Below are 25,626 nucleotides of genomic sequence, written 5' to 3' on the forward strand. Positions count from 1 at the left end.
CTCTGATTGGCGTATTAATTTATCGCCAAATGGTTGGACTTCTAATGATATCGGTTTACATTGGCTTCGTGAACACTTTGTTCCTTCTACTAAAGACCGGCGGATTGGGCGATATAGCCTCTTGATTCTTGACGGACACGACTCCCATTTGACTCCGGAATTTGACAATATATGTAGTCAAAACGGTGTTATTCCTATCTGCATGCCTCCACATTCTTCACATCTTTGTCAACCGCTTGACGTTGCTTGCTTTGCACCGTTGAAACGAGCGTACGGAAGCTTGGTAGAACGGTTGATCCGCCAGGGCATCCACCATATTGATAAGGTTGATTTCTTGGATACGTACCCAGAAGCACGCTCTCTTGCCTTCAAAGAATCAACTATATGCAACGCCTTTAAGGCTTCAGGATTGGTTCTATTCCAGCCGGATGAGGTTCTCGGTAAGCTGGTTATACAGCTCCGTGAGTCTACTCCAACCGGCAGTATCACCACCACATCAACAGTGCCAAAAACGCCCAAGAATACGAAGCAACTACGAAGGCATGAAACTATAATTAAAAGGCTTCTTCGTGAATGTACAATCAGCCCATCCTCGCAGCTGAAAGCAGCGTTATCCTATGTTATGAAAGGATGCGAAATCGCCTTCAACCGGGCTGCTCTGCTTGAGCAGGAAAATGAGGAATTACGAACCGGATTAGAGAGGCAAAACACCAAGAACAAGAGATCTTATCGCCAGATGGCTGGTCTAAATGGCCTCACCGTTGACGAGGCCAAAAACGCGTTTAAAAGAATTTGTGAAGCTGATCAAGTTGGTGGAAGTCAGCTTGAAGAATCAGCTGCCGGCGAGGAACAACCTCGCCGCCGGGCACCATCTCGCTGCAGCGAGTGTGGAACAATTGGGCATATAAGAACAAGGTGTCCTACACGTCAAAACACCAAATAAACACGTTATTTCGTTGATATATAGTGTATATCAGCTTCATCTTTTCATGGAAGGCTGTTTTGGTGGGCGCGGGTGGCGGGTGGCTTACCATGGCGGGTGGCTTACCGATTACGTTAGCTATGACTAGTTAGGCTATAACTAAGTGGTAAGGTAGGTACACATACTGTACTGTACTGTAATAAACATACTTAAAATCATATCTGCACCGCCTCCTGCCGTGACATCAGTGGCTGGTGCTCCCTATACGTAGTCAACCTTACTTAATTTACTTACCACTCCGGCCGCTTGCTGGTCTTTCCTCGATGGTCGTCTGTCTATCGGTCTGTCTGTCTAAACTATCCGTCCTCCACCTGCTCTTCCCCCTTCTCTTTCTACCTCCTTCATTCAGTCTTCGGCCCGTTCAACTGCGCGACACCAACATCCTCTGTCTCCATCTTTCAGACCTTCAGCACTTTGTTCGTCGCTTACTCTTTGCCGCAGTTGGATGGTGCGAAACAGAGTGAGCACCAGCCACGTGCTTATCCGGGTGTGTGGATCGTGACGGCCTAAATCGCCCAGGATGCCGCGATATCTCTAAAAATGCTATCAAGACTGATCGCTCGCCACAACCGAATCTCTCGGCAAAGGCGCTTCTCTGTTCGGCCATTTTTCTGGTCCATCATACTTCTGACGTTTCTTGGTCTCTCCAGTTGGACTTTGCGACGGCTCACGCATGAACCTGCCGTTCCCGACCTATGGCGGCTTCGCCAGCGAGACAACACACTGGAGGTATGTATCTCTTCTCATGTCTCGGGTAATAGTCTGGATGCAGTACGGGGCTCTGACCTCCTTTACGCTCTATGCAGTGTCGCTTAGTCCGTCAAGCCCAGGACCAGTGCTCTTTTATCAGGACAAACTGCCCTGATGATCAAGATGGACTCATATCCTACCTTGAGCTCTATTACTGCACCTTAGCGAATGCGAAGCCTTTGGCGCTCATAGTCATCATATCATGGCTGTCCCTATTGTTCAGTACTATTGGGATCGCTGCTAGTGATTTCCTCTGCATCGATCTGAGCACACTGGCCAGTGTTCTCGGTTTGAGTGAAAGCCTCACAGGCGTCACCTTCCTCGCCTTTGGCAACGGAAGCCCCGACGTGTTCTCCACGTTTGCTGCCATGCGATCAAACAGTGGTAGTCTGGCTATCGGGGAACTTCTCGGCGCAGCAAGTTTTATAACATCAGTGGTTGCTGGCTCGATGGCGCTGGTCCGCCCATTCAAGGTTGCGCGGAGGAGTTTTGTTCGAGACGTAGGATACTTTGTTGTGGCTGTGAGTTTTAGTATGTTCCTACTTGCTGACGGACGCCTGCATGTCTGGGAGTCAGCCACAATGGTAGCTCTATACTGTTTTTATGTGGTGCTTGTTGTGACATGGCACTGGTATATCCTACGACGGCGCCGAGCCTACGAGCGGAACTTGGCGGCACGGTCGCACTTCCATATACCTGAAAATCAAGAGCTCGACATCGAAGAGTTCGAGGACGATGATCCTGGGATAGCCTCTGAGTCTACGAGTCTCCTTCGCGGCGAAGATTTCAACACGCTGGAAAGGTCTGATGCTGGGATTTGGCAAGAAGGAGAGGAAGACGATGAAACCCGCAACCGTTACCTGGCTGAAATACGAGATAACATGCGTGTCTTTCGCCCAGTTGCCCGGCGACGCAATACTTTAAATCCCATCCGGCCAAGCCTCGTGGGTGCACTGGAATTCCAGTCCATTCTTACTTCTCTCCAGAAATCGAGGAACCTTCACTCAGATGCCCCACCCGTCAACCTGGACCAATATTCAGACAACGAGGAAATGGCCACGCCATATGTGCGTTCGGACAACGTCTCGGTTGCATCTCATCCGCACGCTATTCGACCCTTGACCAGCGATCGCTTGCAATCTAATCAAGCACGTGTTCCAACTAGAACTCGAGCCGTATCTGCCAACGCTGCAGTGGACCTAAAATTGGACACAAGCATATTAGAGTCTAACTCCAGACAACCCCTGCTGACTGTCAGCCAACCCTCGGTCAACAGTCAAGCAATGAGCGGCATACATCAGCCCAATTGTCTAAGCCAGAGTCCAAACCTCCTTGCTCCTCCGGAAACGTTCCACTTACCCACATATCAGTCATCAAACTCACACCCCAGTTCTCCGCTGGCCATATCCCCTAGGGGTACGGCTCTATCTGCAGATGCCCATCTAGATAGCCCAATTAGCCCTTTTCCACCTCTTCTGGATGGTATGAATGCAGTGTCTTCGAGGGCACCGAGCATTCGCTTGCCGCCTGCTACAAGTCCCACTGAACCACTCTATTTTCAGGACGGTGTTGGGATCAATGGGGACAACCAAATCAAAACGTCGGCAACATCTTGGGCTACGTCTTGGTCTAAGTTGCAGTCAATCGTGGCAATACTTTTCCCTACAATGGTTGGATGGAAATCCAAATCTATCTGGGAGCGACTTTTAGGCGTCATTGCAGCTCCTAGTGTGTTTCTGTTAACAATCACACTCCCTGTCATTGAGGCAGCACAGTCAAGCCCTGATGCTGGCGGGTTTTCCGTCGTCATAACACCTGCAGATACTGTCAACGACCCTGCGTCCCTGATAGCTTTACCGGAAGACAGCCCACTTCTACATGCCCTTGATCAAGAACCCAGAGCCGAAGATGCCATTCATTCAAGCCGGAAGTCCCAGTGTGCACCACCGCGGTCACGCCTTGATTCTGAAATTCCTGTCATCGAAGAAAGCACGGGTTCGTGTACAACGGTCACGAAAGAGTGGTGCTCTTGGCTGGTCTGGGTCCAGCTTTTCACGGGTCCTTTCTTTGTGGCTCTGATTACATGGACAGCCACGGATCCCGAGTTGAAGCTTCGCAGTCTACTATTACCGTTCTTGGTCTCACTACTATTTTCGCTGGTATGTAGTACGGCCCTTATAATCAGCACGCGGCACCGCTCGGCTTCGCAGCCTCCAAAAAAGTGGCGACCTTTCCTAGCACTCTTAGGGTTTGTCGTCGCTATCTTCTGGATTGCGACAATAGCCACAGAAGTGGTTAACCTCCTCAAGACCTTAGGTGTTATCTTGAACATCAGTGATTCTCTTCTAGGACTCACAGTCTTCGCCGTGGGCAACTCACTAGGTGATCTTGTTGCAGATATCACTGTTGCGCGTCTGGGCTATCCTGTCATGGCACTAAGTGCCTGCTTTGGAGGGCCCATGCTAAATATTCTTCTAGGAATCGGCTTGGGGGGTCTATACATGACTGTGAATGCGAGGCCAGGAACAGTCGAAGCGCACGGAGGCTCTTACGAAATTGAGGTCTCGAAAGTTCTTGTCATCAGTGGCGCTACCTTATTGATTACTCTGCTCGGGCTATTGATTGTAGTTCCGTTGAACGGCTGGAGGATGGACCGGAAGATTGGCTGGGGCCTTGTAGTCTTATGGGGTATCAGTACACTAGGCAATGTTGTTGCTGAAATTATAAGTTAAAAGTTTGCAAGGGACTTGGGAGCTATCCTAAAAGATCTTTCGCAGGAATATCACATTCCTCAAGTGGCTCTTGGGAAGGTGCCTGTTGCTTTGCTCTGTCATTTATACACTATATATAGATCAAGATACATATTGAAAGGGGGTATTAAGTTACATCAATGCTTTGTTACATTTTGTTTTTGATTATTGTAGGGGTTAACCCGCGTGCTCTTTTTACGTAGTCATGAGAAACAGTAAAGTCAATTCGAGGTGAGGTTCACGCGCATCTTGTCAACTACATTCTCGACATCCAAAGTGGTAGAGCTCTAAAAACAAACATTTCGAGGTTAAGTAGATCGCGTTTTTAGTCTAAAACACGACCTGCGGTAGAACTGATGCTTCGGTCATTGGTCTGCACTTTCCTAAGCCCTTTACCTGCTTGGATGGAGGCTAGCAAAGCCCCTCGGTCCATTGCGCCTGCTGGTGCCGATGGGGGAGCAGGTGGCGGAGGTATACCCGGAGGTGGAGCAGGAGGTGCCATGCCGGGTGCAGGAGGCGGCGGCGGCGGCGGCGGAGCAGCAGGCTCGACGCTTAAAACAGGCACTGGAGGAGGGGGGGGTGGAGGTGGCGAGGGCGTTCCCTCAGTTCCAGAAACCGTATCTTCTTTCTCACCAGATGGCACTTGTGGGACTACCGGATTATCTTGTATAGAAATGGACGATTTCGACGAAGGCTTGTCATCCATGGCGCTCAAAGGCCGCGGAGGAGCCATAGTACCGAATAAGATACTGGCGAGCTGCTTCGCACTGCCACCTCCAGGGCGTTCGTCATCGTCGTCATCAGAGGAATCGAAGTCTGACCCTGCTGCAGACCAGTCATCGTCTGCTTCAGGACGAACACGCGACTTGCGTTCCAAAGGTCCGGGAGCAGTGAAAGTCGGTTTGGTGCTCTCTTGTTGTTGCGCCAATCGATGGAAAGGGTTCGTCGACTGGGAATCGGCTTTTGAAGGAACGCTTGTTGTGGGGTGAGAAACCGGCAGAGAAGCAGCAGGGTTTTCTGGACCCTGACCAATTTTCTTGAAGTAGGGATTCTTGGATTCAGCCTCGGGGCTGAGATTACCCGCGGAGGACTGGCCGGGACTGACGACAGGATCTACCGGCGGCGCTGAGATTGTGTTCGAGGCTGGAAGCGCAGTGGTTAATGCCGCGGGAAAGACTTGACTTTGAGTCGGTGTGGCATCCCGAGGAACGATCTCTTCGGGGCCTTCCTCATCTGAAGAACTTTCCTGCTCAAGGCCTTCCAACTCCAATTGAAGCTGCCGCTCTCTTTCTCGTGCCATTTCAAGCTCAGCACGCTGAGCTGCAAGCCTTACTTCCTGCTCCTTCGCCGCGCGAATTGCGTCTTCCTTTCTTCGTTTCTCTTCCTGCTTCTTTATCTTGCCTTGCCTGACCTGCTCCTGAAGTGCAGCAAGGCGCGCTTCCTGTGCCTCTTTCTCCTTCATCAGCTCTTCTTCACGCAGTTCGGCCTCGGACCTAAAGTAGGTGTGCATGTTAGTAAAATGGTTATAGAAATCGGGTTGCAAAAGGGGCATACTCCAAGCGCATGGTCTCTTCCTCTAGTGCACGCTGCTCCACTCTGATGGCTTGTTCACGATTAGATTGTTCTGTTTCCGCGACTGCATTTGCAGCTTTCTTCGCATCAACCTGGTCCGCACTGTCGGTGCGAACCCTTCTCGAAGGTGGTGCTGGGGGAGGCTTCTTGCCAGCTGGTTTGGAGTGCATCACAGGTCCTCGTTGCTCTTCGGCCAGACGTCGCTGTCTCTCTTGTTCCCGCCTGGCATCTTCCTCTTCGGCTCGCCTTAACCGTTCTTCGCGTTCCCTCTTCTCTCGCTCCTGACGCTGAGCAAGAGTTTCAATGGCGCCATTTTGAGGCTTCAGGCCGGCAGCTGCCATTCGCTCAGCAATGCGCTTTTGTGCACGCTCCCTGGCAGCTGCCACCCGGTCCTCATGTGTAGAGCCAGGCAACGATCCCATAGAGCCTGTGGACACGGGGGAGGACCGCACGGCAGGTACGTTCGGGGACAATCTACCGTCATCATGTTGGCGCTGGTCTTTGGCAGTGGCTGGCCCAGATTGTCTAGATGCGAAGGTCAGTTAACGAGGTCGTTCCCAGGGCTCTCTGGCTGCGGTTGATATGGTGTTCATGGGGGATATAGGAGGGACTTCTTACTCGTCCTTACGAATATGGGCGGTGCGGCTACCGCGTTTCAAATCGTAAATAAAGTCCCGAATAACATCTTCCACACCCAAGGCATCTTCCCAACGTCTTCTTTCGTGCTCACGTGTGGAACTCTCGCCACCGTCTTTGAGGCTGTCTTCAAGACTATGTGCGAATTCCTTCACGCTAACTTCCACATCGCGAGTCATCGTCTCATTTTTCTCTCGCTCAGCCTTCACTTTGGCAGCTTCAGCTTCGACGCGACGAGCAGCAGCTCCATCATCATCCTGGGAAGGCGGGAGGGGCCTTCCAGCGAGTTCGGCAGCGCGGGCCTGCATTCTGGCACGCGCCCGTGCCTTTATGAGATCAGCCTCAGTCACAGAGCCCCCGGGCCCTGTGCCAACGATGTTAGAGGCACTGTTAGGATGGTCCTTGGCATCCTTGAGGCGAAATAGCTCTAATCTAGCTTCTGCAATCTCTCGTTCGATGCGCCTCACCTCCGATGCAATTTGCGGAACTTGGTCCTCATAAGCCTGTAGCTGACGGCGTAGCGATCGCCGCTCTGCGCCAGAATCAAGGTTGCGCAAGAAAGCATCTGGGTGGGTGTCAATGTCATCTTGCACACGTCGAATGCGATCCATCAGGCTTTCCGCCTCTCTCCGGTCTCTTCGATCTAAAGCATCATCCTCTTCGGCCTGATTCTCGTCCTGGAAATCCACCGCATCGAGCATTATCTGCGCCTCACGCATCTTCTTCTTCAGTTGTTCGACAGAGAGTTCCTCTTCAGGTGCCTGTGAAGTAGCAGGGGACGGTGTCCGACCATTGTTACCTACACGACGACGAGCGCTGGAGCGATAACCGGCAGCCGCCTCATCGTTGTTCTTAAACAAAGTGGCATCTTTGCGGCCGGCTCCCGGAGAAGTTGAACCACCACGGAATGAATGCTCTTTTAGATAGCTAACACCGGTCTTCTGCGGCTGTAGAAACGCGCCTGAAGCTTTCCGTGTTTCCGCATCCTGTGAAAGCATAGACTTGATTGTGCCGATAGAATCATTCAAATTCCTCGTTGAGGGGGGAACAAGCTCCGGTGGTAGGCGGCTGGGCACTGGATACCCGTTGAGCTTCCTATAGATCAGATGCATCGCAACAGCAAACTCGTCCATGTTGAGACGGCCTCTATTGTGAGGGTCTGCCAGCGTCCAAATGCGCTCTAGGTCTTTCCTGTCTAAGCCGCTTTGGCCCATTATCTCGATCGCGGTGTCACCGCCAATGAAGCCTTTGCGAAATCCGTCCCATGCTCGGAAGAGATCATCATAAATCTTTTTCTCCTCTTTTGTGATAGCCCAGGGAATGCGAGCGTTGCCCGAAAGGCCGGCAGCGGAAAAGCCTCCTTCGCGTCCCGGTTGCGGCATGAGTTGCTGCTTGAGAGCTTCGATATTAGGCAACCCCGACGACGGGGCATTGACGAAGCCCCATTGTCCGGGAACACCGGTAGGCTGCGCAGCTAACCCAAGGGCGGCTCCGGTTTGTGAAGGACTAAGGCTGTACCCGGGACCGGTAGGCATCGGTGGAATAGGATGGCGAGGCCCGCTATAACCCGTGGGCTGAGGGATAGGCATGAACCCTGTTGGCTGGGGCTGCAAATCTTGCTGCCGAGATTGCCCAGGTAGACCTGTGATTTGGGAAGGAAGAGAGCCATGGCCTGAAAAGGATGACTGACTTTGCTGGAAGCCGCTCGTTTGCTGGAAGCCCGTGTGCTGCGCCGCGAGCTGGGTCAAAAGCTGGGCGTTAGTAGGTTGCTGAGGCTGAGGCTGCTTCGGAGCTGAAGGAATAGTTTGATTTTCCATCATTGGACCATCAAAGTTCGGGGCATTTGTCCTCGCGACGGGCTCCGGTTGTGTATCCGGAACTTGGAAAGAGATTATGTCAACCATGCTAGATACCTCGTTCTTGATTGTCTCCGGAAGGGCCTCCGGGAGATCCCTGCCTGTGATCCTGAGGTTGCATAGGTACATTGCCAAAGCGAATTCGGGAAAAAACAGCTGCCCTGACTTGGTAGAATCAGATAGAACCCTGTAATCATTAGCAACATCCTGATACTGGGGACGGAGCTTGGCAACTCACCAAATCTTGGATAGATCACTTCCCGAAAGATTCGACCGTAGTAGAAGCTCCTTGGCTTTCTCTCCTGTGAGAAAGTATCAGTAACCGTGCGAGCTAAGGCTCTCCTAAGGTCGATTCGCATGACTTACCACTCATTGTGTGATTACTCCCTACGGCAGATTTGAAAAGCTGTTCAAATTTGGCCTGATCTTGCGCCGTGATGAATGACAGTCTGATATTGGGAATCTTATTCCCGGCTGACTTGGGCGGCGGCGGCGGCGCCATCCCAGTACTGCCCTGGAATGAGTCTGCCATTTCCGTCGATGTCCTAGGAGCGGGTCGAACAGTAAGACCTGTATTCGATGGGACTTGAAACTGCGCAGTCTGCGGCTGGGGGGAAAGCCCCGTGTATTGTGGTTGCTGAGCTGAAACTTGATAGCCACTCTGAAGCGATTGTGATAATGCTCCAGGGTAACCAGTAAGTTGAGGCTGCAGCTGCCCGGTGGGGAATCCTGTAGACTGAGGCTGTAGCTGAGAGCCCCCTAGCCCGACCAGCTGAGGAGGCGCATAGCCGGTTGACTGCGGAACGAAGCCAGTTTGATGTGGTAGTGGTAGTGGTAGTTGTTGTTGTTGTTGTTGTTGCTGTGGTTGGCTGGGAGGAAATGGCGAGTAGGGGGTCTGTTGCTGTTGCTGCTGCTGCGGCTGCGGCTGCACGAAAGGGGGTTGGCCGGGACGAGCGCTGTTGGCGCCCAGGAAAGAGCTCGACGAAGAATACATTGGCAAATGCACGGTTGCATTTACTGAAGTAGTGGAGAGAGAAACAAGCTCAAAATAAGGAGACGATGGAGAGCGCAGAATAGGGAAAAAAACAAAGGTAAAACAACAGAAGAAGAGCCGGCCGCGCGAACAGGACAGGCAACAGTTTCGGGGGTTTCGGGGGAGGCGGGAGTATTTGGGGGTGGGGGGAACTGGGAAGGGGAGCTGCCGGTGCGTGCATCGGTCGGTGACGCTGACGGCGGTTGACAACTTACATAATCAGGGACGGTAAGTTACTCAGTAATTACTCTGTACTACAGTACAGTAACTACGTGGTTAACTAACTTAGCGTGTTTGTCAGTCAGATAATAACCAAGCCAGCCCAGAGGCCTACCCACAAACCACCTATGTATTGTACAAAGTGTATGTATTATTACTTGTATCACAATCAGTTTGAAAATCATGGTTATATCTAGTTGCTTGTTGCTTGTTGGCCCAATAGCTTTCAATAGATCTGGAGTTATAGAGTCTACAAGGTGGCTTGCTAACTTACCTGGCTTCTTTAGCTAACAATATTGTTTGACCTATTACTACTTGCAAGTTAAGCGACTGCTATTAAGTTACAAGTATCTACTCAAGCTTAAGAAAGTTGATCAACTACTGTTAACTCTATGTACTAGTACATAGTCGCTACTCCCAAGTGCCTGGATAGGCTGAGCCAACGCTCAGCCACCTAGAAGATTAGTGAATTGAAGATGTAGGTGAGTTACGTGTATACCTTCTGACCCTGCCGTTAGAAAAAAAGTGTCACCCTGGAACGCTTAAGGCAACGCATTGAGCAAGTTATAGATTAATCACATGTGAAACAAGCGAAGTAAAACAAGCGATAAAAGCACTTAGTCATGATGGCAGATAAATAGATGCATGCGCGTTTCGATCTGTCCATGCAAACAGAGCCAAGTTGAAAACAGCGGGATATTGACAACAAAGGGTATGATGATAACAGAAACATATCCGGCTGCGTAAGTTTAAAGATTCAGCACGTCAGGAATCGCGTAGCAAGTTTATTCTGCGGACAGCAGCGGATAGTGACTATAGTCCATCCTGACCACCGTTCTGCTGTTGAGTGGCCCCCACCATCTTACGGAGCTCATACTCTTTAGTGAATTCTCGGGAGAGAGTACCCAGGTCGCGCACAAGCTCATGGCAGGCGGTAATAACAGCTTCTTTGGGAGTAATCTCGCCATCTGTCTGTACGCGTAGCAGAAACTGCGGGACAAGCGGATGAGGCACCTTTGTACTTCTTGTCAAAATCCATCCTGGCTAGTAGCTATCAGTGAACGCGAAAGGGCATACCTTATACGCAGCGAAGAGGACGTGAGAGCTTTGTAGCAGGCGAGAACGGATCAAGTTCCCTAGAGTGTGATCCTCTTTATTGAAGGTGAAAATAGCGGAAGAGGGGATGCCTGGTCGAAATCAGAGTTTGTAACATTCACCAGGCAAGGCCGAAAAGGATAAGTGACGCACGAGTGTCTATCTCCATCTCGACTTTGCTTTCGCCACTGGCGAGCACAAATGACTCGTAGCTGGTTGAGGAATAGGTCAGTAGATGGACCTTAACCATCACTTGCGTAGAGCCAACGGATCGAATGAACACAAGGGCACAACACTGTCGATCTGACGGAGCCGACCTTTGCTGCTGGTCATGGGACACATTGATCGTAGACTGACAGCCTACTCGAGGCCCGCCGTTGCCGTGTCTCCAACGAGCATAGGCTGTCTCCGGCGGCAGAAGATATTCCTTGCTCGGACTCATGGCCGCAGCCGTCTAACGTGACAATGACTCGGAGCAGGCAGCAAGGGCTCGGTGAAAGGTGATTGACGTAAGGGTGATGTACAAAAGAATGAGACAAAATGGGGAAACAGTAGCAGCAAACACCAACCAGTGTGACGTGGGAATTTATGGGGAAAGGATGAAATGAACAAGAGCCATTGCCATGCAAAAACTCCAACGTTGAGGTCAATCAATGAATGACAAAAGCTCGGAGCGCAGAGAGCTCGTACAGCTGCACCCATGTACAGGTCTTTAATTTCAAACGATGAATACTGATATGAACAGAAGAAAGAGCCATGCTTCTAACTAAAAGTAATTCTTACCGATCTGGGGCGTTCATCTTGTATTTGGAGTTCAGATATCCAGACGAAGGAGGGCAATTCAAGAGAACCGAAAATAGCCGCGATCCCAACACAGCAGTCAGCAGTATCAGACTCAAGTAAAGAACTATAGAGTAAGCAGAGAGCTGAAGCTGAAGCCAACCCGCTTCCGCTGTATCTTCTTTGTACCTTAGGAAGGGCGAGGAAGGATAATGAAACCTAAGCGGTTGTACCGTAGGTAAGTTATAATAGAGAAGTGATACAGAGGATTCACTTGATCAAAATGAGGAATGCAACTTTCCGCTGCTTGAGCTGAACAAGGGCTCTGTAATGAACAGTGAGATTGTTGTAGATGCAAGCAATTTCGGATAATGCTTTGGTACCGTCTGAAGAATCTCGGAATGCAAGCACGTGATCAGCAGTTACTCGGCTATCAGTCCCCCCTTTTGCGACCAACCACCATTGACTAAATAGTACCTGAAGGTTTTTGCACATTTTTTCCTGCACAAGATAAATAGCTATTATGATCGCGCTTATAAACAGGCTCCAGGATGGCCAGACCGGATGGATGGCGTCTGCCTTTTTTTAAATGTTAAAGATCTGCTCCCAGCTCGAGCTACAATGGTAGGGAATTATATCCCATGACGTTTTCCGGGTAGCTCAGGGAGGGTCACCCCATGTTTTACAGATTATACTTGCGTGGACAAGACACTCGTCTCACACCGAATGGTCGTTGATCTCATCGGAACTCATTATAGAACTACACTCCAGGAGGACGTCGATGTTTTTTTATCTAAGTGAGAGAGACCGAGGATGTAAGATTATTTAATAGATATCGAGTACATATTAAGTACAGGTTCAAAAAGATACATGCGACATGCAGATGAATGCAAAACATCACAACCCGCACTGGGCTAAAGATAGACAAGCCATTAAAACGCCAATCATAAATCCTTATCCAGGTCTGTTTCACGAAGACAAAAGACAGGGAGAAGGCCGCTAGCCATTATCACCATCAACCATATCTCAAGTGAGAACAAGCCAACAATTGTATAGAATCATATCCAGAAAAATAAAAGACTGCAGAACAGTCAGTTTGCTGCGCTGAGATGTCACACAAATGATAACAGATGACTGGGTGAAGGAAGAGATCGCTTTCAGGAAAACAAATCGAGGCGAGAGTGAAAGGTGCATATGCAGGTTTAGGCCTGAGATCTAGGGTATATGCCAGGACATAACTAACCATGCTAATGTACTGCATTGAGCAAGTCCCCAAAACTAGAGGTTTCCTTCTTCATCCTCCAATTGTTCCTCTTGTCTTCTCGCTTTTTCATCATTTCAGCCCAGCCTTCATCGTCATCGTCATCGTCCGCCGCAACGCTGTTACTTGGCTTGGGGTGAGTGGGTATGTGATTATGGCTGGACAGCGGACGATTAGACATGGCCAACCCGGCTGGAGCGACAGCGGAGAGTTTCTCATTCTCATCGTTACATGAATTAAATGTGGAATGGAGAGTCGAAGCCCCAGGATCTGGCTGCATCGTGGAGACAGGTCTATAGCGCGATGCTAACCCGACATTGCTACGTTCGGACGGGGCAATAGAGGGTGCATAGCCTTGACCTGCTGGGGTGCCAGGCCTGAGGGCCCCAGACGCATATGGCAAAGCCGGGGCATTCAACCGAGAAGAGACGTTGGGGTCAAGCATGCTGAGCGTCCTGTGGTCAGCTTGGTGACCAGGCGATGCACCGCTCATAGTGTCGGCTGACGGCATCGACGACGGCCGCATGTTGACACTGGCTCCCAGACCGGGTGGAGGGCCGCCCTGAATCGTGGTTTGAGGAACGTTCTGGCCACCCTGGATTTGAATCATCTGTTGCATCCATTGCATCTGCATCTGCACCATTTGCGTCATTTGCTGTGAAAGTTGTATTTGTGCCTGCTCCGTTGCAGATATCGATGGCTGCGAGCTAGTCATAGTGGTCGAATTCAGGTTCATCATAGTGTAAGGCCTGGGAATACCACCAGGATGGACTGCCGATCCGGGTACTCCACCGGCCTGATAGTCATACATGGCTTGAGTGTTGGGACTTCCCCTTCTCATCGCTCTAGCCCGTTCCTCAGTAGCAATGACCCCCACTAAGCCTCCTGGAGGTAACGCGGGCGATTGGCCACCATGCACAGACGCGCCTCCTCCTAGGGCTAGAGACTCTCTGTTAGAGGGGTTGACCAGGCTTGCACCAAAATATGGGTCTCGAGGCAGATTTCGGGCGAAGACAGGTAAACTACTACGGTTCGCCAGATCCTGTTCTGCGGCCGACCCGGGAGACGATATATATGGCTGTTGAAAGGAGTTTCGAAGATTGGGTATAGAGTTAGAAGGCGTTAGGCGACTGGGAGGCCGATTCCTGTTTGGGAAACCATGTGCTGCAAGAATCCCCAATGGAATCTCTTCGTCATCATCACCATCACTGCTCTTGCCGCTTCCGGATAGATTGCCTTGTTGCAACAAGTTTGGTGCACTCTTGCTGGCCCGATCAATGTCTGTCGGCAGGGCAGGAGCGGAAGATTGTTGGCCCGTCACTTTCATCATTTGCTGTCGGTAGACAGAAAGATGAGCCTCCTGCTTCCGTCTTTGCCTTTCAGCCTCACGGTTGTTCTCTGTTTCATCCTCCTCTTCGTAATCGCTCTCGCCGGACTTCTCACTTATAGATGCGTCGCTTGTGGATCTTCTGAGCTCCTGTTGTTGTCTATAGTGTTCAAATTGGGAGGGCGTCATAATCTTATTTGCTGAAGAGGCAGATTCTGGTTGATACCTTTCGTATTGTGCGGCCAGGTGAGCATGTGCCGCAATTGAAGCAAGGTTGTTGTGTTCCGCTGGTCCAACTAACGTCGGAGGTCCCTGGTGCTCAATATGAGCCGCACCCACTGACAAGTCTTCGTTTTGGAAAAGGGATGACTCGTTCTCGGGGTCTGAAACTCCTTGGTCGGACGTGGATGATACCTGTACACCCTTTTTGCCAGAATAAAGAGACTCCATGATTAATTTAGCATCTTCGTCGTCGACAGGTGCGGAGTCGCATTTGCTTGTATATATCACACTTCGCCTCAATCCCTTATCAGAGGCAGTCTGTGGTTTATCGAGAGATCGATGAGAGGTAGTAGCGGCCGCAAACGTCACGACATGGGGTAGCGCTGCAGATCTTGGCCTTTCTCCTGCGGAACCTGTACTCAGTTCTGGGCGTGCATGCTGTCTACCTAGCTGTTCTCTGGGCGAATCGATGGCTGCGAGTAAACCATCTTCAGAATGTCGGCTGTCCCAGGAGTAAGGAGACGGCTCAACTTCCTGCGATCGATCAGTATCGATGGGTGTTGGGCGGGGGACCCTTTCATCTTTTCTTGTAGGACTATCGTGTTCAGACTTGCGTGGTGCTGACGAGTCCTAGAAGACATGTTAGAACTCGACACCGACTGGCTTAATGTAGAAATCAGCAAAGACCCTTACGGAGTCTTTGAGGGGGCCCTGCGGCAGGGTTGAAAGTAGAGGCAGAGACATCGACATACCGGTTGTAAAGCTCTCTCTTGTGATGAATCCTGTGGAGCATAGTAGCGCTTTTCAAGGCTACCGAACATGTTCTTAAAATCGTCTTCCATCTCATTGAATTGCAGCTCTGTCTCGGGAAGTCTTGGTGCGGTCGCAGTGTTTGTTGTGCTCGCAGTCATAGCTCGGTTTCTTGAGGATCCAGACATGGATGATTGAGATTGCGGAGCCGCAGCCGAAGTCTTCGAAAATCTCCCACCGAAAGAAAATGTTCGCCCGGCTGCCCGAAGTGCACCAGAGATAGGAGGAATTGGTATCTCGTACAAATTCCGCGAATGCGGGGACTGAGCCTCAATCGGAGGCGCTCCGTCTGTTGACCGGCGTGTAGACTGAGAAAAGCGGGCCGAAGGATTTCCTTCGTATGTACTTTTCCACCACGATCATTAGTACCTTGATAGTAGGAAAGTGCAGTGGGGAGAGGATCATACGAATTGCGTGAATGGTGGTTTTCCGACGCTGCAAATATGTTGCTATCATCGTCTTCGGATGGCGAATACAGAGGTTGACCTTCGCTTAGCCTCTTCGACATCAGGTTGCCATCGCTGGAGGATTTCTTGTCGGCGGATGGTCGTTCAAAAACCCTAAATGATGACTGAGGAGGATTTTCCACCTCCTCGAGAGCATTGCCAGACGATTTTCGTCGAGCGAAACCTTTGGGAAGCTTTATTGGCATCTGGACTGAAACCGAAGCGACCACTAGCGAAGCCGGAACCACTTCCAGATGGGATTAGCAAGCTACGCCAGCTCCCAGAATCCGCAATACTCCAGCCCCTGCCTGTTGGCGCTATTGTTGTCCCATAAAAAGATTACCGGCGTGGTGGAGGAAGGGAAATTGGACTGAGGGACGGCCCGCGTAGCTGAGGGAGAGAGAATCGGCGTGGGTTTTCGAAAAGGGTGCTGCGTGTGCTTGGAATGATTCTGGGCCTTGTCTGAAAACCGCACAGATTTCGATCGCAGCGGGGCGAATAGAAGCCTGCTCACAAGAATAATGATATTTCAAGCAAACAAGTGGATGACGTGAAGGAAATTGAGATAGCGTCAAGGCAGATCAGTGAGTGGTAGATGTGGATGCTTGGGAGGCTTCGAGCTCACTCAGGGGTCTCCGAAGAATCTGGTTTGAAGAGGCGAGGTGGCCCAAGGGAGCTTTCTTTCTGATACAGCGTATACCGTATAATGATCGATCAGCAGCGGCTGGGACCCTCACAGTCCACTAGCGGGTCCTTGAAAGGGGCTGGTTGGTTGAAGTGATTTTCTTAAGCGACTTAACTTCTTAAGTGAGTTCCCAGCATTAGTGGATATAGAAGAGGGGTTGACTGTGGGCGTATGAACGATGAACGATAGCTAGGTTTTCTGCGACGGGGTCTCGAAAGGCAAAACGAAAACAAACCTGCCTAGGGGACAGGAGAGAATGAGGGGAGAAGAAGGAGATGGATTCGATTAACAAAGACAGCTCGGAGCGCAACCCTAGTTTACTAACTCAGTTAGTGGGCCAACTAGTCACTTTGATAGACTAGACTAGAATAGTCCAGTTTTCCAGGTACGTATTATTATTTTCGACTGGAATGGATTATGGATGGAATGGTAGTAGTTATAATACAAATGCAATAAGGGCGGCAAAAATAGAGGAACTCAGACAGCTAGACACCACTTGAGTTTTGAGTACTAGGTATCCGCACGTATGTACAATACGGAGTACAAAGTAGATTTCACCATTACAATATGAAGTCCGTTTGTTATATGCTAAGGACTCTTACAAAGTTAAAATGAAGCAACAATTTCAACCAAAAGGAATCGACTCAGACTCGTGACTTGTCATTCTTGACAATGGGTTGGTGGTTACTGGACTACTTGAAGAAACCTGCATCTCACGAGTCCTCAACACTGTCTGTCATCAGAAATCCAACAGACCCTGGATGTGCCAGTGGGGTGTGGAACCCAAAACACACGTACTCAGTAGTCTCATATCTAAGCCTCATAGGGGAGAGGGAAGGGAGATGGGGGGCGAATGTTGCTAATTATAGCAGCACCCTTCTCTCCTTCCGCCCGTGACGGAGACTCCTCCTTTTTCTGCTTCTTCTTCTTCTTCTTCTTTTTTCTCCTTCTTCTCCTCCCTCATGGAGCAGGCTTGGATAACTCAGCCAAGTTCTGTTCATAGTATGTAATGTTGGTAAAATATTTTGTGTGGCAGAAAGCTCCCTAGAGGAGAAGCCTGTTCTATAGACGACGAATCAAACGAAGAGGGGCGGGGGGCGGGCCCGACTGTGCCTGGTGCCTGTTTGGAAAAGTCCGGCTGCGGAACCAATCTTATACGGTACCTACTGAGTAAAAGGGGAGTGATGTAAATTCAGACTTCGGTAGGAAGCGAGTGGCAGTAGCGATGGGGATGAAGAAAGAAGTACAACAAAGGTCCTCAGATAGAAGCAGAGTGTGAAGAGTTGGGCGGCGACTTCAGCCTGTACCACCAATTTTACTCACTCTGTATACGGCAGTTATATCATCCATCTTTATGACTGTCCGGCAACGCAAGGGGCCGCGGAAAGGTTGGCTGGTTCGCTTCTCAAGCCCGCTGCTATTGATTCAAATTTATTGGAGGCTTGAAGCACCAGGTACTGTACCAACCGGGAAGCTTCATCGGTCGACTCGGGAGGTACTATCTTATCACATGATCATACAACTACTCCGTAGCTTGTGAAGGGCTACAATACCACACTTGTATGATATACACTCTGTTGTAACCACAGTATGGATGCGCGGACTCGATGTGTATGACGAGCTGTCTTCATGCACAGACTATATCCATTGTAGACATTAACAAACAAGGTCTCACCTATTCAGGTTCTATAACCAGCATTCCTAATTCAAGAGCTCCGTAGTAGTCACTCTACTTTAACATTACCTACTGGCTGCCAAAACTAGTTAGCACGTGATAGCATACTAGGTTCATTCGAGTCCCCACCATCACGCATACATCAACAGATTATGACAGAAACACACACGTTGGAATTAGTTATCGTGGCTCATGTCCCTTTCGTCATCCTTTCACAATAAGAAGAATCCCCAAGTGCATTCGAATTAGTAAGCATACAAGTCAGCATACAAGCCAGCCCTCCCTATCTCTCCCAGTATCTTTACCAGTGGCTTCATAAACGATACGTAGATTGTCAATGCACTGAGAAGCCCCGGGATGAAGGCGATGGCACTCCAGGTAAGCGGGTGTTTGACTAGACCACAGAAGGCTTCCTGCAAGGTATGAGATTAAATGACCTGACCATATTTCCTGATTTCGAGAGTATGTTATGAAGACAACAAATGAAATCAATCCGTAATACTTTTGACCCTAGTACCCATCCTTCATTCCCAGCTGATTTAAGAGTCCCCATCTTGTTAGAGATTGAAAACCATCGATTGCGATTGAGAAGTTCCCTCCAATACAAGGGAGTCTTGTGCCTTCAAGCCACCTATCAGCGCAACACCTGGAGGTATCTGAATATGGCGGATGTTGAAGCAGGCGAAAGCCACCAACTTTTGTATGTTTGGGCAACTTCGAAAGATCTGACCCACGAGATAATCATCCATAACCGTATGGAACGATACGTCGAGCTCCCTCAGTCGGGGATATGTGCGCCCATCCGAGAAAACCTCGGCAAAGGCAGCATGTGATATGTGACGACAGGACGAGATATTCAACTTGCGAATCATAGAGCCTGAATGATTCATGAGTGCAATAAACCCATGAGATGCAAGTCCTGTGGCTTCTGCCGGACCATCTGGGTTAGCATTATCAATATCACGGGTTGATGAAAGATCCACTATTTCTAGAGCAGGATTTGGCCAGTCTGCAAAAAGACGCACGAATCCCTTGTCAGTGCAGGTGACGTTATTGGAGAAGCGTAACTTGTTCAAGGTCCTGCACTTGGCGTGAATCATGTCAAGCAGATGGTCATCCGCAATAGTGAAGCCTTCTAATGACAATGTTTGCAAGTTTGGCCCCACCTGATTTATGGTCTGAAGAAGAGTTTCGTTCTCCACTTCCTGGTAGAAGTGTAAAGACAAATGCACCAAGCTTGTCAGGTTAGAAATAGCTTGAAGTGAACGGTCCCCAAGCTTCCAGCAGTGTTTCAATTTCAAACACCGAAGTGCAGTACAGTAGCTGGTCAACGCCTCCACGGTTTCGTTGTCCAAAGAGCAGTCAAGATTGGACAATTTGAGGCTCTCTAGCTGTGGTCCTAGCCCTTGGAACAGCTGTCGCCATGAGGAATCGGACACCAAGTTGGTAGCATCTAACTGTAAACTCTTTATTCGGAGATCACGGCTCAACATGTAGTCCACGACCTGATCTTTCAATTGACCTGCAAAGCGAAGGTTGACATGAGTCACAGAAGGCATGAATGCGAAAATCTTCTCAAAGTCCTGTGTTTCAAGCTCTGAGTGTCGTCTGTTAGTTCCCATTGTTTGGGGGAAAGCATGGAAGAGCAAAGAGCTGAACATTTGGGTGATAGAAAGAGTGAGAATGCCACAGAGGATAAGGGAATTGAACTGGAGAGTATGACGTACTAGCGGCATCGAAAATATCGATAGAGTTAAGGTCTGAGCGAAGAAATAGATTGAGAGTCCGAGGTGTCATGACCCGCCTTTTGGAGAGTATCTGACTCAGACGAAGCAATAGTTGCGGTGGCAAGTCACCAAACTCTTCGATATCGTTGATATTATCTGCAACTTTCTACCAGCCATGGTATTAGGTCAAAGCGCAGCGACTTCAAGGGTGTGGCGATCAGCGTACCTTCGTGCACATCTCGGCCAAGCTCAGGGCACCTTGTTGAGCAAGTCCGTCGAGAAGTTTGCTCTGATTTTGACGTCGACTAGTTCTTGGCCCGCGCTTCTTTGCCTTTGCCTTTCTCTCGCTGTCTGTTTGTGCCTTTGAGCATTTAGCACAAAGAAGACCGTGGTTTGGTCCTGTCTTGCTGTATGGAGTGACTGTGAAGCGTTTACCGCATAGCTCGCAATTGCCAAGCTGGCCCGGCATCGGACGCGATCGTTCGTGCATCATCTCGCGGGCGATGAAATCGTCATCATCATCTGGCTCGCCAGTTCGTCGCGCCTTGCGTCGGGCGAACTCTTTACTTTGCTTGATTTTGGCCAGAGCAACAATCTCTTTACGCTTTCGCTTCTTCTGCTCTGGCGACTCACTAGTGCCCTCATGTGCAAAGTCTTCATCATAGTTTTCTTGATCCTCATCAACCTGGCGTTCTGCATCTCTCAAACGTCTTTGGTAGTCTTGATGTATTTGAGCCGCGGATATGTTGTTGGACTGGAAAACGGAACATTAGAAACTCTTTCATACTGGGTGAATGGCGAGGTTAAAATTTGAACAGTACATACAGCGAGGAAATCGGTAAGTGCCGAATGCCTATGATGTATCATGAGTAGTCCGTCGTGATATAGAGATAATCCGGGAAGTGTCATTGAGAACATACGGGCCTCGGATTTGGTTCCTTGTCTGTCTTCTCTCGCTCCTTCAACATGTCAGTGAGACACACAGCGGCTTGCTCAAGGTAATGGTACATACATTTTGGTTGAATAGATCAAACTGTAGATGGGATATGAGATACGTTTGGAAAGCTCAACTTCTGCAGCAGAAATGATCAGCAGGGTTATAATGGGAGGTCCTGGCTGGTCACAGGATTCCGTGCCGATTTCGCGTTCCACTTAACGCGAGGTCCACCAAGGCGGCTGCTTATCGCCTCCGGGGTGGCAAATCAAGGAATACTTGAGAAGGGATTGAAGGTTTGAAGAGATAGGTCCGAAAAACCAGTACTTTGGTAAGTGGATCGGGTTCACTTTGTCTCTTTCTTTCACTGTTGCCTCTCTGCCTTTCTCTTTTTTTTTCTCTCTTTTCCGTCGCATTTCTACCTGTCTCTGACTCATCTGTTTTCTCTGTTGACTGTCCTTTGCCTCTTTCCGCTAACCTCACATCGGCTATACCCTGATCCCGCACCTTTCTTATCGGTCATCCATCCCTTCACACATTACACTGCTGATAATACCCGCGATCCACCGACTACGAGATCCATCCCACGGGTATCAGTCTTTTCTTTACACTGTGACCAGACAACCAAGTGATCAACACAATGGGAAGAAGTCCATCTACCGGTCAGCAAGGGCGGGTATCAAATACTGGTAAGGCGAAGACTTGCTATCTTTTCCCATGCTGAATGACACGAGTGCTCAACCTGCAATAAGTCATAACACAGTGAGAACAAGACTTGGAGGTATTATGAGAGATGGCGACTCCGATACTAGCTGACATGTGATGTATAGACCCCGTGGCAGTCTTTCCCAGACGCACTTCTGCGCGGCTGAATCGAACGTCTTTGACCTCGTCAGTCAGCATTTCCCAGGCAGAGAACAATGACAGATGCGGCCCTTTCCCAGCGACTATGGGAGATCAAGAGATGAAGCCGATATCTATCGAAATTGCTATACCCTCCAGAAAAGCGGCAACATTATCCGAGTCTGAAACTTCTCTGCTGGACGAGGGTTCTTCCGGGGTCTCAACGCGAACATACAGTACGCCAGCGACCAGCACTGCAGCTACACCAGTCGAATCTGATGCACCTGGGTCGAAGAAGCGAGTTAGTGCCTCTGCTCGTGCACGAGAACTACATTCAAGCACTATGTCCCTAAACCCATCCCGAGGGTTGAAGAGACCTGCCGCATCTATGTTTTCTACGACCTTCACGACGGATGCTGCTCTAGCGGAGGCTCTACAGGCTCAAGAATTCCAAGGCCGGTCACCAAAGCAACCTAAATCGTCACGTCATTCTACTCCAGGCAGCAATTCCTTTGCAACTGATATGGGACACTCAGTAGAAAATGAGAGTCTCCATGCACAGCATCTTTCCCTCAGAAAACGGCCACTTCGATCAGCTCAGATTAGCAACGTTCTGTGTGATGACGAACCTACAGGTGACGAGATGAGAACTGACCAAACGGATATCTTCTCAAGTGAATCCGATCTCAGCGACTTTTCGTATTCTCTGACCGAGGTCAGCGAAGATGAAGATGCCGAGCCACAGGAGCCAACCAGAAGTAGGACTGTACGGAACTCTGGAGTTTCAAGGACGCCACGACAAGTTCCTATATCGGCTCGAAGCAGTTCTTCAGTCCCAGGGGATCTTTGGATGACCCGTCGGGTATGTCCTTTGAATGAAGTTGCTAGAAATGTATCACTAAATCACTCTGTAGGCTATCAGGGAACGGAAGAAATTAGAGAAGCAGCACCCATCCGTCACCACGATGTGGGATGATTTGGCAAAAATGCCTCCAATCAAGCCGGTAGCGGCAAATCAACCAAGTGGTATTTCAAGGACGCTCAAGTCATTCCAGCTCGAGGGTCTCAACTGGATGATGCAGCAAGAGCAATCACAGTATAAGGGAGGTCTCCTAGGAGATGAGATGGGAATGGGTAAAACAATTCAGGCTGTTTCCCTCATTATGTCCGATTACCCTGCCGGAATGCCATCGCTTGTGGTAGTACCTCCAGTTGCTCTGATGCAATGGCAGTCCGAGATCAAGGTTTGTCTCTAAGTTTCTCTCAGTGTTTCAACATGACTGACTTCTTTTCTTCAGGAGTACACCAGTGGTGTATTGAAAGTTCTTGTCTATCATAATTCCAACCCCAAGGTCAAGACTCTTTCAAAAAAGGAGTTGGAAACATATGATGTGATTATGATTTCTTGTAGGTGATTAGATGTGCTATAACATGGAACTGAGACTTAAAATTTTTCAGATTCTGGCCTTGAGTCAATCCATCGCAAAGAGTGGAAGGGTTGGAACAGAAATGATGGGATCGTGAAGGAGGACAGTAAGTGATACACATTTCAATGTGTTTCATATGCATACTTACAACAACGCAGGCGTCATTCATTCCATCAAATACCACCGACTGATCCTGGACGAAGCGCACAGTATCAAGGTAAGCTTGGTGTGTCCGCTTTTGACTATGGCTCGACTACTAAAACCAAACCACTAGCAACGGACAACGAGTGTTGCCCGCGCCTGTTTCGCATTAAAAGCCAAGTTCAAGTGGTGTCTCTCTGGCACACCGGTTCAGAATAGGATTGGCGAATTCTTCTCACTGCTTCGTTTCTTGGAAGTCCGACCTTTCGCCTGCTATTTCTGTAAGCAATGCAAGTGTCAACAACTTCATTGGTCACAGGATGCAGAAAAACGGTGTACTACATGTAAACATAGGTAAGTTTCATTTCAGAGCTTTGTGTGTTGTTTTCTAATGTTAACATCGACTGTAGTGGCTTCAGTCACGTGTCCGTTTTTAATCAGGAGATTCTCAATCCCAGTAAGAGCTTCACAAGTCATCCACTTCTTGAGACTAGTCTAACTGAGAACAGTAACCGAAAGAGACAATGCTCATGCTAGAAAGGAAGCTTTGGCAAAATTGCGCCTCTTGACAGATAGGATCATGTTGCGACGAATCAAGCGAGATCATACAGCTTCTATGGAGCTTCCACCCAAACGGTTTGTTACATTCTGCAATTTGATTGAGCTGCGCTGACTCGTCTCCAGTGTTGTCATCCGTAATGAATTCTTTGGAGAAATCGAACGTGATTTCTCTAGGAGTATCATGACAAACTCTACTCGTCAATTTGATACCTACGTGAGCCGCGGTGTCATGCTGAACAATTACGCCAATATTTTCGGACTTATCATGCAGATGCGACAAGTGGCGAACCATCCTGATCTCATTCTGAAAAAACATGCTCAGAGCGGACAGAATGTTCTTGTCTGTAGTATATGTGATGAACCTGCAGAGGAAGCTATCAGATCTCGCTGCCATCATGAATTTTGCCGCAGATGTGTCAAAGACTATGTTCAATCCTCTGGAATCAAGTCTGTGGTCGACTGCCCTCGTTGTCACATTCCCTTGTCGATCGACTTCGAGCAGCCCGATATCGAACAGGAAGAGGAGCACGTCAAGAAGAACTCTATCATCAATCGCATCCGAATGGAGGACTGGACGTCATCGACTAAGATTGAAATGCTGGTTTATGAGTTGTACAAGCTTCGAAGCAGAAAACAGACACATAAATCAATCGTCTTTTCGCAATTCACCTCCATGCTACAGCTTGTCGAGTGGCGCCTACGCCGAGCCGGATTTAATACAGTCATGCTCGACGGCACAATGACACCAGCGCAACGGCAAAAGTCGATTGAATACTTCATGAACAACGTGGATGTCGAGGTGTTTCTTGTCTCACTCAAAGCAGGTGGTGTAGCATTGAATTTGACCGAGGCGTCGAGAGTCTTTATCATTGACCCGTAAGTTTTCCAAAGGCGGTGGATCTTATCTTTCTTCTTGTCCACTGATGTTTCATGGTCCTAGATGGTGGAACCCCGCCGCTGAATGGCAGAGTGCGGATCGCTGCCACCGCATCGGGCAGCGCCGACCCTGCGTCATCACTCGACTCTGCATAGAGGATTCAGTAGAATCTCGCATTGTCCTACTACAGGAGAAGAAGGCCAATCTCATCAATGGCACCCTTAACAAGGATCAGGGGGAGGCCCTTGAAAAACTCACTCCAGAAGATATGCAATTTTTATTCCGAGGATCCTGAAATGCATAAGACACGTGGGTGGTCCGGGCCTGACCTGTTATTCATTATCGCATGGCCATTGTTGATGCCAGGAAATCTGCCAGGTATCCCGTGCTATCAGTAGATGGGGATCCACTTGTTCCACTGAGACATAAGAGTACAATCAGACACTCTAAAGTGCCTGGATCATTATCCGTGGGATGGTTGGTCATACACCAGAACCGAATTCAAGGCGGCAGCCTAGAATGACGTCACTCGATTGCGATAAATTTAAATGCAAATACGAGTATTCAGTCTGCATTCTGTACATACATGGGGACATGGAATACCTCTCTACTGTGAATAATCGCTCCCCCTCTCGTCCTCGTTTTAAGCAAACTTAATCTCTTACCTAATATCATTCCAAGTCTCGTCGGCGCATGGTACTCTGGAATATCGAAGTGTACATCGATCAGGGACTGTGTACAGTGGACACTGTATAGGGCGGGCTCATTATTAGGTGCCGTGGACTTTTAATTGTTAAGCGACGATGTACCTGTTTATTACCTATTACGTACTGAAATCTTTGTAACTGATTAGGTGGAACGTGGTCTCCGCTACGCCCTACAGGGAGACTCGGTCCCGTCCTTCCGTCATCGTCCAAACCTCCTGGGGACACGATCGACGAGAAAGAAGCATTGCCGAGACCAACAACAATCACTCACTCTCTCACACACACCCTCTTTCTCTCTTCTCCCCCACAC

General features: G+C 49.3%; 6 protein-coding genes across 6 annotated transcripts; 2 read left to right on the plus strand and 4 right to left on the minus strand.

The window, feature by feature from the left end:
- Window positions 1-1,340: 1,340 nt before the first annotated feature.
- ASPACDRAFT_74865 (sodium/calcium exchanger protein) lies at window positions 1,341-4,599 on the plus strand. The gene is made up of 2 exons (XM_020204326.1): window positions 1,341-1,711; window positions 1,789-4,599. The coding sequence occupies exons 1-2, from the start codon at window positions 1,523-1,525 to the stop codon at window positions 4,462-4,464; spliced, it is 2,865 nt and encodes a 954-aa protein (XP_020061706.1). The 5' UTR covers window positions 1,341-1,522; the 3' UTR covers window positions 4,465-4,599.
- Window positions 4,600-4,807: 208 nt separating this feature from the next.
- Window positions 4,808-9,540, minus strand: pan1 (actin cytoskeleton-regulatory complex protein PAN1; the record flags this gene model as incomplete). Its single annotated transcript, XM_020195299.2, has 5 exons — window positions 4,808-5,975; window positions 6,037-6,579; window positions 6,673-8,733; window positions 8,785-8,848; window positions 8,913-9,540. The coding sequence occupies 5 exons, from the start codon at window positions 9,538-9,540 to the stop codon at window positions 4,808-4,810; spliced, it is 4,464 nt and encodes a 1,487-aa protein (XP_020061707.1).
- A 783-nt stretch (window positions 9,541-10,323) lies between these two features.
- On the minus strand, window positions 10,324-11,977 carry ASPACDRAFT_74867 (DNA-directed RNA polymerase II core subunit RPB11). Its single transcript, XM_020204327.1, has 4 exons — window positions 11,677-11,977; window positions 11,047-11,105; window positions 10,876-10,985; window positions 10,324-10,812 (listed from the first exon to the last, which is right to left on the minus strand). Exons 1-4 carry the CDS (start codon window positions 11,691-11,693, stop codon window positions 10,612-10,614), a joined length of 387 nt encoding a protein of 128 aa, XP_020061708.1. The 5' UTR covers window positions 11,694-11,977; the 3' UTR covers window positions 10,324-10,611.
- A 943-nt stretch (window positions 11,978-12,920) lies between these two features.
- Window positions 12,921-15,945, minus strand: ASPACDRAFT_11190 (uncharacterized protein; the record flags this gene model as incomplete). The annotated part of the gene is made up of 3 exons (XM_020195594.2): window positions 12,921-15,092; window positions 15,236-15,638; window positions 15,701-15,945. The coding sequence occupies 3 exons, from the start codon at window positions 15,943-15,945 to the stop codon at window positions 12,921-12,923; spliced, it is 2,820 nt and encodes a 939-aa protein (XP_020061709.1).
- A 2,277-nt stretch (window positions 15,946-18,222) lies between these two features.
- Window positions 18,223-20,785, minus strand: rad7 (DNA repair protein Rad7, protein). Its single transcript, XM_020195507.1, has 3 exons — window positions 20,053-20,785; window positions 19,827-19,992; window positions 18,223-19,696 (listed from the first exon to the last, which is right to left on the minus strand). Exons 1-3 carry the CDS (start codon window positions 20,317-20,319, stop codon window positions 18,657-18,659), a joined length of 1,473 nt encoding a protein of 490 aa, XP_020061710.1. The 5' UTR covers window positions 20,320-20,785; the 3' UTR covers window positions 18,223-18,656.
- A 924-nt stretch (window positions 20,786-21,709) lies between these two features.
- ASPACDRAFT_49528 (DNA repair protein RAD16) lies at window positions 21,710-24,904 on the plus strand (the record flags this gene model as incomplete). The annotated part of the gene is made up of 10 exons (XM_020202254.1): window positions 21,710-22,465; window positions 22,518-22,847; window positions 22,902-23,010; window positions 23,062-23,136; window positions 23,189-23,247; window positions 23,305-23,525; window positions 23,582-23,628; window positions 23,681-23,807; window positions 23,856-24,608; window positions 24,673-24,904. 10 exons carry the CDS (start codon window positions 21,710-21,712, stop codon window positions 24,902-24,904), a joined length of 2,709 nt encoding a protein of 902 aa, XP_020061711.1.
- Between the last annotated feature and the right edge of the window lie 722 nt (window positions 24,905-25,626).

Source organism: Aspergillus aculeatus (genome assembly GCF_001890905.1).
Source record: "Aspergillus aculeatus ATCC 16872 unplaced genomic scaffold ASPACscaffold_1, whole genome shotgun sequence".
NCBI classification, from domain to species: Eukaryota; Fungi; Ascomycota; class Eurotiomycetes; order Eurotiales; family Aspergillaceae; genus Aspergillus; species Aspergillus aculeatus.